At 38.4% G+C, this 12,232-nt stretch overlaps 1 protein-coding gene across 5 annotated transcripts in view; it reads left to right on the forward strand.

Annotated features, from left to right (window-relative positions):
- ANKMY2 (ankyrin repeat and MYND domain containing 2) overlaps positions 1-12,232 on the forward strand; it is a 51,361-nt gene that overhangs the window by 37,149 nt on the left and 1,980 nt on the right. For 3 of the 5 annotated variants that reach the window (XM_035253710.3, XM_002751540.7, XM_035253711.3), the window contains 4 exons: positions 45-180; positions 5,579-5,707; positions 7,883-8,012; positions 9,443-10,633. In XM_035253710.3, coding sequence (XP_035109601.1) covers positions 45-180; positions 5,579-5,707; positions 7,883-8,012; positions 9,443-9,627 — 580 coding nt within the window. In that variant the 3' untranslated portion in view covers positions 9,628-10,633. Of the gene's footprint in view, positions 1-44; positions 181-5,578; positions 5,708-7,882; positions 8,013-9,442; positions 10,634-10,875; positions 10,970-12,232 lie in introns of those variants that run through there. The other 2 variants (XR_008473353.2, XR_008473352.2) reach the window with 1 other exon arrangement.

The raw sequence follows: 12,232 nt of genomic DNA on the forward strand, positions 1-12,232 counted from the left end.
CTTAGTGAGTCAACTCCAATTACTCTTTTAAAAATATCTTTCAGCTTGTTAAAAGGCCGAGCTTCTGATGGCTTTCCAGTATATCAAGAAAAGATCATTAGAGAAAGTATCAGAAAATTTCCTTACTGTGAAGCTACACTCCTCCAGCAGCTGGTTCGAAGCATTGCTCCTGTTGAAATTGTAAGGCTCCTCTGACCTAAGTTGACTCTATCAGTAAGACCTAATTACCACATATTGTTTTGTTAAAGGCAAGTTCTCTTTAGTATTTATTTTTATTGTTTCAGAATTTTTTTAGGAACAAAGGTGAAGATAGGTTTGCCTGCTAAACCTGTTCCTGTTTATCCGTTTCCCATCTCACGATTCTCTTTTTATCTTATTAAGTTTCATAGTTTAATAAACAGGATGTCCCTGTGTTGAAATGTAGATGGTTAGGGTAGGAATTTACATTTTAAATACATCCACTATGTAATATAGGTACACACATATGCACTTGTAGCTATAGCACAAAGTCATAGACTAGTTGCATGTATGAATTGATCACCTAGGGTGATAGTATCCAGGCAGTGGGGATGTAGTGGGATAAGCCATGGGAAGACTCATTGTGGTTCCTGATAACAATCTCAAAGCATGCCCCAGCTTCTTATAATCCACATTAATGCCTCTGATTAGAAAATGTCCATACTTAAAACCTATTTATACTTCCCAACTATATAAGTACATTTTGTTAGCTTTATCTGTTACTTAAATTACTTACTACTCATTTTTCATATATTTTAACTTATTTTGTCTTTTCTATTTTGAGACAGAGTCTTGCTTTGTCACCCAGGCTGGAGTGCAGGGGCACCAACCATCTCAGCTCACTGCAGCCTCCACCTCCCAGGTTCAAGTGATTCTCCTGCCTCAGCCTCCTGAGTAGCTGCGACTATAAGTGCACGCCACCATGCCCAGCTAATTTTTGTATTTTTAGTAGAGATGGGGTTTCACCATGTTGACCAGGTTGGTCTCAAACTCCTGACTCAGGTGATCACCTGTCTCGGCTTCCCACAGTGCTGGGATTATAGGCATGAGCCATTGTGCCTGGCCACCTTTTCTATTTTGAATAGGTTTTTGTTTACCCTATCTATACCCATTCATGCTTTTATACATTTCAGTCAAATCCTTGATCAGCTTTTGTCTATCGGGCAAGAAATTGATCCTAAGATCATTCCCAACCGTTGCTTCCTCCCTCCCTCTGGCAAATCTGTTTCCCTTCTCTGAGCCTTCTCTGTGGGTCATTATATCATTCTTACTGTGGAACATCAGGGCTCAAAGTGGGCTCTAGATGCTGCTTCATACTTTAAGACTTAACCTATTCTGAACCACGAAATAAACAAGAAAGACCTGAGCAGACAAAACCATCTCATAAAGTTCATGCATTAATTTATTCATGTGTGCCCCCCATAGTTTCAAGAGTTTCTTTCTTCATGCTTTTTAATATAGTTGGCTATTTAGTGTTTATGCTTTTGGAAGACTAAGGTTAGCTAATTATAATTTATCAATTATAAATGTGTTTGGCAGCACATATCAAAGCCCAGCCAACCATGAATTAAATAGATAAGGGTTTATGTATTCACATATACTTAGATGCCCAAAGGTAGGCAGACTAGTGACTCAAAAATAGTTTGGCAACCCAAACACTTTTCCATCTTTCCCTCCAATATTCATTAGCTTTGTAGGTTCTCATACGCATACTTACTACCTCATGGTTACAAGACATTGATGTTCTTCCTTCAGCTCACATTCCTATTCCAGGCAGGAAGAGCAAAGGGGTCTATATCTGGAAGACATGAGCTCTCCCAGAAGCCCTCTGCCTGTGTAACATGACTCCCCTTAGATACACAGGAGTCTGGGAAAATGAGTATTTTTGGCTTTTCTAAATGCTGCTGCTCTGAACAAAATTACACTTCTGTTAGTGAGGAAGTTGGGAGAATCAATATCAGAGAAGCAACTAGCAGTACCTGTTATGTGGGATTTCCAGCAGTCACAAATGGTTGCTGACCTTCTGCCTTCATGGGAGAAAACACAAAAACTAAAACAGCACCACAGAGTTCTCTGAAAAAAAAGCAGGTCAATATCATGGTCAACAAGTTATCTTAGCCCCATATAGTAGAATGTAATTGGAGTTTATAAAGTATAATGATTATCATTTTTTAAATTTTTTTATTTTTTGAAACAGAGTCTTGCTCTGTCACCCAGGCTGGAGTGCAGTGGCATGATCTTGGCTCATTACGACCTCCGCCTTCTAGGTGTAAGCAATTATCATGTCTCAGCCTCCTGAGTAGCTGGGACTACAGACACACACCACTACGCCCAGCTAATTTTTTTGCATTTTAAGTAAAGATGGGGTTTCACCATGTTGGCCAGGCTGGTCTAGAACTCCTGTCCTCAGGCGATCTTCCCACCTTGGCCTCCCAAAGTGCTGAGATTACAGGCGTGAACCACTGCACCCAGCCCGGAGTATAAGATTGTTTATCCTAGTGATCTGAGTCATCAAGAAAAGGTTTATAATAAAGTTAAGATAGTATTTCATGCATTTTAGAAAGACTTCTTTTTAAAATTTTTGAAAGTTTTATGTTCTACTCTCTGGAAAACTTTATCCCAAATGCTTGTGATTGTGCATATCTCAGCCACTGTTTACTGCCTAATAGGTTTTGATATTCTGCCAGTTCTAAGCCTCTGAACTGATGCCCACCTTTTCCCAGCATATGATGGTTCTCAGGGCTGCTTGTTGTGAGCTTCATTGTGTTGTTTTCTGACAGTGCTAATGCCTGGGCCCTCCTGCTCAGCTTTTGCTTCCCTCTGCATACTGTGGAACTCTGGCTTCTGCATGTCATAAGGCTGAGCAGGAAGTGCAAGGCATAGCTGAGTTTAGAAAGATTGCTCCAGCATCACAGCAGATCATACCATTGAAGATAAGTTTGCTTTATCCATTGACAGTATGTATTTTAACTTCTGGAAGGCTAGCTAATGTTTCTGATTTTACAGCATAGGTTGAATAAAGTATCCTATTTGTTTTTAGGCTGAATATCTTTCTATGGGAGAAGCTAAATAGGTTTTAGTAGCATCATCTCAGACAGATAAATACTTACGATTTTTTTTTTTTTTTGGATACAAGTTCTTGCAGTGTCACTAAGGCTGGAGTGCAATGTCATGGTCTCAGCTCATGCAACATCTGCCTCCCAGGCTCAGGTGATCTTTCTGCCTCAGCCTCCCAAGTAGCTGGGACAACAGGTGTGCCACCATTCCTGGCTCATTTTTGCATTTTCGGTAGAGTTGGGGCTTCACAGTGTTGGTCTGGTCTCGAACTCCTGACCTCAGGTGATCTGCCTGCCTCTACCTCCCAAAGTGCTTGGATTACAGGCGTGAGCCACCGCTTCCAGACCCTTATAATTTTCTTTGAAAAAAAAAATTTATAAATCTTTTTTAACAACCTATTTTAATTTTCCATAGCCGATTAGTAATACGTTATTTAACAAAGTAGATGGCAAGATTTTGTATAACGAGGTATTTATTGTCAACACCAGGACCAAGAAAGATTCTACATGGTTACTCATCTGTACCACTGTTACTTTTCTTTGTAAGCCATAGTTCACTAACAGGTGTGCTCCTAGCAAAATATTCTTTTCTCTTCAGTTACATCTGTGAGAATGTTAGTGTGTGGTATGGCTCCCACAACTGTCCCATTTATGGGAGATTTTGAACATGTCTCAGGCAGTTTTGTGAAGAAATATTTGACCATGAAAATATCATTGTTGTAATGTCTGTTGAATGTATCATATTCTGTTGATTTGGACCAGACTGCTCCCTGATCCAGTACTCTACTTTTCAGGCAAAAAAATTATGTGGATTTGTAAGCCTTCAATGTACTATTAAGAACCAGTTATACTCAAACTTTTAGTATGTATTAGAATTACTTGGGAATGTTGGTAATAATGCAGGTACATAGATCACATCCTTAGAAATTTTAAGTTAGAAGGTATGGGGCAGTGGGATGGATCTGCATTTTTAACAGATTCTCTGATGCCCTCCAGCATTTAAGCACAACTAAAATAGACCTTCATTCCTGATGAAATTATTAACTGAAGTATCTAATATTTCAAACTTCATTTCACCTAATTTTTCCTCACCATTATACTATTTTCATTCTGAAAGAGAATTCATAGCAGTTTCATGTAAAAGTAAACCAAATAATTATTACTTGTATTCAAGAAGAACATGGCAGTTTCAAAAGCTGTGCTACTTTTAAAATACATCTTCTATCTTTGAATACTATCTTTGACTATCTTGAATATACAGAACAGTGCAGGACATTGTTCCCAGGTGGTATTTTTAAACAAATATAATATAAAAACAAATATTCTTAAGAAGAAAAGGTAATATAAAAACAAATATTCTTAAGAAGAAAAAGCAAATATTCAAATGAAAATTAAAATTATAAGGAGTGTCAAAATTCTGGGTTGGAATAAATGAACAAATTTGAAAAACTCAGAACAAAGAACTGTTAGGAGTAGGTAAGAAAAATAGATACCATGTAATTATTTTTTGCTAAGTAGGTTTTAGTAGCATCGTCTCAGACAGATAAATACTTTTTTTTTTTTTGATACAAATTCTTGCACTGTCGCTAAGGCTGGAGTGCAATGTCATGATCTCAGTTCATGCAACATCTGCCTCCCGGGCTTAGGTGATCTTTCTGCCTCAGCCTCCCAAGTAGCTGGGACTACAGGTGTGCCACCATTCCTGGCTAATTTTTGCATTTTCGGTGGAGTTGGGGCTTCACAGTGTTGGTCTGGTCTCGAACTCCTGACCTCAGGTGATCTGCCTGCCTCTACCTCCCAAAGTGCTTGGATTACAAGCGTGAGCCACTGCTCCCAGACCCTTATAATTTTCTTTGAAAAAAAAAAATTTATAAATCTTTTTTAACAACCTATTTTAATTTTCCATAGCTGATTAGTAATAAGTTTCATGTGTTTGATTCAATTGCATGTATATTTCTTAAAGAATTTGGAACATACCAATTATAATGGTGATAATTTATTAGAATTGCAAGCCAACATCAAGTAAATGAGTTTAAACATACTGTCTTTAAAATACTTAGATTGTACTAAACTTTTAGGAATTAAGATAGTTAAACATTTCAGATGTTTAACTGTAACTATAATTGTCTCATGGAATATGAATATTGTCTGGATGTCAGTTCTCAGAAAAAAAAATTCCACTCTGGAGTCATTGTCCTAAATCTGAGTCATTATGGGCTTACTGAATTAACCTAATTGGAAAAATCATTTTATTCTAGATTAAGGCTTTTTTCTCTTTAATTATTTGGACCCATGACTTATTTTTCATATGTTTTGTATAGAAAATGATATTTTCTAAAAGATTTTTGTCATTTTATCATAAATTCTATGTAATCTATAGCCTTATGATTTCTTCCCTTTTTGTGTCAACATTGTAGGACAGCAGTGTCCATGGGCTGATATCTCTGTAGTGTTTCCACAGTGATTTCAGAATTTGTTTTTTCTCCTCTTCATGCCCACTCTAGGGTTCTGATCCCACTGCATTCTCCGTCCTTACCCAAGCCATCACTGGCCAGGTGGGTTTTGTGGATGTGGAATTTTGCACTACCTGTGGAGAAAAGGGAGCAAGTAAGCGATGTTCAGTTTGCAAAATGGTAAGAATGGAGTTCTTTTTACTTCATTGACCTCTGGTTTAGATTCCACCAAGCTGATGATTGAGTTTTAATTTTCTGTAACAGTTGACATTAGTTTTCTAATAAATTCTAACAATAAAAATATTGTATTTAATACTTAAAAAGTAGTTTTGGAAGAGAATTAATAGGATCAGTGTAGTTCTATACTGTGTCAAATTGCCAAATTTCTGCCAAACTGCCAGTCTTCCTTTGCCTCTTTGCTGATCACCTCAGGGAAAGAAAGGATATGAATGAATGAATGAATATGAGAAAATAAGATAAAGATTATCTGTGGGGCAAGAAGACTGAGGCTGGTGCAGATGTGAAACCTAGAATAGGACAGTTCATAAATATATAATCTTTTCTCTTCTGATGTTGACTTTAATGACAGTCTCTTCATCAACATGTCCTTATAAAACTACAATTTCTGACTGTTGCTAATCTTTCATCCCTATGGACTATATTGCCCCCTTCTTCTGGAATTACTTTGTAAAAGGTATATCTGATAGTATTGTTCTCACATCCACATACTGGACACATGCACGTGTTGTACATTCACTTAATCCCATAGGTAGCATCAACTGCCTGTTGACTTTAAGGTTGAAATGAAATCCATTATAATCTGCTGTCACCTACTTCTTCAGCTTCATTTTGTTTAATGACTTACTTCTCTGAACCTCACTTTCCTGAATTAAGCGAAATTCCAGAATTAAATGGAAATACTTTAACTAGCACTGCTTATAAAAACACAGTAAAAGTGTTTAAAACAATAATCATTTAATCTTTCTCTCACAGTTGTGATTGGCTATTGTTAGCTGGGGCAGTTGTGCTCCATGTGACTCTCATCCTCCTTATACTAGCAGGCTAGGCTAAGCATGTTGTCATGGCAGTAGCAAAGGTATGTAGCTAGAACCACAGAAGGTCTCTCAAGGACTTGCCTTGAAGCTGCCATGTTGTCTCATGCTATTGGCCGAAACAAATCACATGGCCCAATCTGAGATCAAGTCTCCTCCCCTTCAGTGCAGAGAACTTTGAAATCATGAGAAAGTGTATGAATGCAGGGATGAATGAAGAATTGGGGCCAATAATACAATTTATGTATAAGGGCCTAGCACAGTGCTTACCATATAATAAGTATTTAATAAAGTTCATTTCCATCTCCTTTCCACCCCCACTTGCAAAAATATAAGGTCATTTACAAAAACTTCTTGCTGTTCTTAAACATGTCATTCACTTCCCTGTCCCTGCATTTTTGTACAAGAAATTTTCTCCAGTTGGAATGCTTCTTTCCCATTTTTCTGTGTACCTTGACTCACCACAGCTAGGGTGAGTCGCTGCTTCCTTTATGCCTCCATCACCCTTACATCTTGTACTGTGTTTAAAAATTATGTATTTAGGTGCCCGCCTCTCTCCCTTCTTCCATATCTTTCTTTTTCTTGACCCTATCTACCTTTGGGACAAAACTCTATCTTCCTTGACATTGTAATGTACCATTTCTGGCACATAGTGGGTTTATAATAAGCTATTTGCTAAAGTCTTTGGTAGACTGTTTGTTATATATTCATTATTGTTTTAAAGTAAAGCTACAAAGTACAAATCTAAATGAATACACAGATACCATATTAGGCCATTCCTATCCTTCTATAAAGAAATACTTGAGACTTGGTCATTTATAAGTAAAAGGGGTTTAATGGGCTCACGGTTCTGCAGGTGTAAAAGAAGCATGGCACAGGCTTCTGGTGAGGTGTGAGGAAGCTTTCAATCATGGTGGAATGTGAAGCGGGAGTAAGCATATCACATGGCAGGAGCTGGAGCAACGGGGGCAGGGGAGGTGCCACACGCTTTTGAACAACCAGATCTTGTGAGAACTCACTATTTTGAGGATGGCACCAAGGGAAGGTTGCTAAACCATTTATGTGAAAACCACCCCCATGATCCTATCACCTCCCACTAGGCCCCACCTCCAACATTTGGGATCACAATTCAATATGCAGTTTAGAGGGGACAACATCCAAATTATATCAGCCACATATTACGGTTTTAAAATAAAGTATGGGAAACAACATTTTTACAGCATAGTTCTTGGTTTAATGTCACAGTAGGGAAATCATATAATCCCAGCTCTTGAAATGAAAATAAACCTACAATTGCTTTCAGGTAATATATTGTGATCAAACCTGCCAGAAAACACACTGGTTTACTCATAAGAAAATCTGTAAGAATCGGAAGGACATTTACGAGAAGCAACAATTAGAGGCTGCCAAAGAAAAGAGACGAGAGGAGAATCGTATGTATATAAAAACCAAGTTCATTTGGCTTCTTAGTGGAGAGAGAGATGATAGGTGATCTTAACACCCTGGAACTGAGTCTCCTCTGGAAGCCAGAGGAGCTCAAGAGTGACCAATGTAAGAATCACATTTAAATTTAAATGTATCCCTTTTTTAAAATTCTTGGGATACAGTCAGCCTAGACATCACTGGAAAACAGACATCAAATTCTGAGGAATGTAGTTTATTTCATATTCTACATTCTAGCTTAGGTGACTGCCCTGGAACAATGGGACTCTTCATGGGTATTAACTTATATTCTGCTTATGAAGGATTTTAAAGTTTTTGAATAAGGGAATTAATTAAATTTCCACTAATGGCTACCAGAAGATTGTGAGAGTGGAAGCCTTTAAATTCCTTAATTAAATTTCAGAACTACAGGTGAAATTACAAAGTAGCTTTATAAATCACTCGTTAAATTGCAGATCTAATACACAGAGCAAATTTCTACAAGTGTCAGAGCAGTGAATTTTGTATTTTTCTCCACCCCTCTTGAGGTTTTATGACCCATTTTCATCAGAAATAGTGAGTTGCTTCAGCAGTGATTCTCGATTGAAAAGGATAACCACCCCCACCTTCATGCCTCACTCTAGACAATATATCATATGTTCTGAGGGAGTGTATGTAGTTTGAAAAAGCTGCCTTGGTTACTCTGATACCAGGCATTTCCACCTCCACCCCTCAAGGAACCATATCCCTTTTACTACTGGGTTGAAAAATACTCTCAGTGGAATTAAATAATTTGTACACAATTAAACCATTTATCCTTAAAAGAATAGTCAGGGTTTCTGACTGCCATGCCTTCTCTTGTTTTCTTGACCAAACTTTTTTATTCTATGTGCTAAGGACAGAAAGTAACAAATGTTCATTACTAACACACCATTGATGGAGAATAAGATTGTCAGTAGAATGGGCACTCCCAGCTGTTAAGCATCATCATGTGCCAAACACTGCTCTAAATATTCAGACACCTTTATTCTTCACCAAAGTGGGATAGCCTTTATTACCTCCATATTATAGACAAAAGAATCAACTGCATGCGGGCAATTACCTCTCCAAGGACATCAAACTAATTCAGAGAAGAGCTGAATTCAAATACAGGCTTTGTCAAATCCCAAGCAACAATCCTGATTTAGAGGTGGCTTTGGAGCCAGAGGCCTGAATTCAAATGCTGGTTCTGCTGTTTCACTAGCTAGGAATCTTGGAGCAAGTTACCAAGCCTCTGTTTTCTCAGTTTTCTTATTTGTAAAATAATGATAGCAGTGATAGTAGAGATAATAATATACCTCATGTAGTTGATATGAAGATTAAATAATAGATGTGAAGCATTGGGAAGAGTGTCTGACATGTGGTAGGAACAAAATAACAACTTCTTTTTTTTTTCAATCAGACCACAAACTTGATGTCAATTCTAACTGTGTTAGTGAAGAGCAACCAGACGATGAAGTGGGTGTCTCCCAAAAGGATTCCAACCCTAAAGATTCCGGGGAAGAAGAGAAAGAATCTCTTGAAAGTGAGGCTGGGTTGGAAGGCTTACAGGAAGCTCCTGCAGGTCCACAGGTATCCGAGGAGTAAAAGCCAGAGCAAGTGCTAGTGCGGATGGTCCTCACCCTGCAGGGAGCTGGGAACTCATGGGAATGCGTCCTCCTCGCCTCATTATACCTGCATGTCACCATGGCAGGATTCCTCATTTCATAGAATAGAGGTTTTCAAGCAAAACCCTCTTGGCCATGCCCTAATTTCCTATTGATTTCTGTTCTATAATTGAATGGATATTCCTATGGAAATTTTTTTGTCTCAAAATACAGGAAAAACATTCCTATTACCTTTCTGAGGTTGGCTTTCCAGCAATTGTTTCAAAGGAAAATAGATCCCCTTAAAGAAAAAATATAGGGTTTAGAGAACAAAGTGACAAGCAGAGCAGGTGTGAAAGAGAGATTTTCAGGAAAGAAAAAATTTATAGCTACAGAGATGGGTAGTTAGAGAAATCATAACTTATATGTGAATGAAATACATATAAACAGCATTTACTGTAGTGACATTCTACTTATTAAAGTGCAATGAAATGAAGAAAAGCTATATGTTCAAGGACCCTTGCCATAGTTCAGCTAATTGTAGTTTTATATAGAAACTACAGTTTCTGTATAGTATACTGATCCTGAACAGTCTGAACTGTACGTAGTCCTGCAGTGATGTTCTGTCTGCAGTATTTGTACCTCCAGGATGGCAGACCCCTCAGCAGGAACAAAGGCTATTGACGGTTCTCTCAGCATGTGCATTAAAAAAGGTACTTCCTGAAACTTTTGATTAAATAATGGCTAACCATACCATGTACACAGTTATTGTAAGGCTAATTCACGTGCCATACTCCACCTGATAAACTGACTTATTTTGCTATAAGCTTTTCATGGAGCACTTCCTTTCCAGAAACTGATTTGTAACTGTCATTTAGAGAATGTCCTGGCATCAGTTTTTAGCATATGTGGTATTTAAACAGAGCTAGAATGTGATGTCTGAAGATAGTGCTGCATTTCTAAGTTTCTTGTGTGGATTTTAAAATAAATTGTGCCTACAAATATAAGCAACTCATCTTGGTTTATAATTTATTATTGGGAGTGGCAAATATTAGAGAAATATTAGGAAACTTTTAATAGGGAACTTGACAAATATTGGAGACCGACAAAGTACTAATTATTTTAATATGTACAGTTGCAAAACAGAATGACTGGAATTCTTACTCATTTGCTGATCAAATGGTATCTTCTGGATTTGGTGGGTTTTTTTTTTTTTTTTTTGAGACGGTGTTTGGCTTGTGTCATCTAGGATTGAAATGGTGCCATCTTGGCTCACAGCGACCTCCACCTCCCAGGTTCAAGTGATTCTCCTCCTTCAGCTTCCCAAGAAGCTGAGATTACAGGTACCTACCACCATACCCAGCTAAGTTTTGTGTTTTTAGTAGAGATGGGGTTTCACCAAGTTGGCCAGGCTGGTCTCAAACTCCTGACCTCAGCTGATCAGCCCGCTTTGGCCTCCCAAAATGCTGGGATTTCAGGTGTTAGCACCGTTCCTGGCCCATCTTGCGGATTTTTCTCTTCCTAACACTCCATTATTCTCTTCCTGTGCTACACACACCCTATACCATGCTGGCTCTAGGATGACTTTGAGCAAATTCAATGTTGAGGGTTAACTGGTTAGGAATCCAGCAGGTGAATTTAGACTGAATTTGTTAATCGTGACAAGCCTCCCTTGGAAAAAAATAAAATCATTTATTCAAGTACTTCATCTGTGTACACACTTATGAGCATTTATCTTTTGGTAGTAAAGGAGGCCTCCCAGCCCCTCCTCTCCCACTGACATGCTTTTTACATGAGTTTCTGGGATTTTAGTGATTTTGTATGATGTTTGTGTTTTTCCCAGGATTTTCGTGATTTTGTGTGATGTTTGTGTTACCGTCCTTCTCCTTTTCCTCACCCCACTCTGTCACACACTGTGGAGGGCTCTGGCAAGAGGGCATGGCCCCTGTCTTTGGATACCCTGGAGGGTTGTGGAAAAGCAGAAAGAATTGTCACCCAGTACTGAGTTATTTCCTTGCTCTGCATTTGCTGCAAAAAAAGAACATACAATTGGTAGGGGAAAAGGCAAGCAGGTTTTATTCCCGGCCAGGAATGGAAAAGGAGGGAGCTCTTGCTCTAAAGACATCTAACTCCCAAGCTGTGGGAAGTTGGGGAACTTTAAGGAGTTAGATGTGGGGTGGGAGGAAAGTAAGCATTTCAGAGTGGAACTCCAGATGCACAGGCGTACATCATAAACGTGTCTCCATACACGCCATGTTCAGAAAAGGCATCTGAGCAGGTGACCAGGCAGGTGACTGGGAAGAGTCAGCATGGAGGAAGGGACTGGGGTAACAGATGTGAACTACTGATTAGAACTGGTAAAAAAGGTTGTTTACTGAAACTTCAAGGAAATCAAACTTTAAAATGTAGAATTAAGGAATAAGAGAGCTGAACATACTGACATACTGATTCTTCAAAGAGAAACTTGGGGTTCACTATATTTAACAGGAGCAATAGTAAAGTACAAGTATTTGGCTCCAGAACTGTCTGAGGCCATGACTCCTGACATGTGAAGGTACCTGAAAATGCAGTTTCTACGTAGACACCATCAAGACAGGTCTAGAGAG

The sequence above is a fragment of the Callithrix jacchus genome, chromosome 11 (assembly GCF_049354715.1).
Source record: "Callithrix jacchus isolate 240 chromosome 11, calJac240_pri, whole genome shotgun sequence".
In the NCBI taxonomy this organism is placed as follows: domain Eukaryota; kingdom Metazoa; phylum Chordata; class Mammalia; order Primates; family Cebidae; genus Callithrix; species Callithrix jacchus.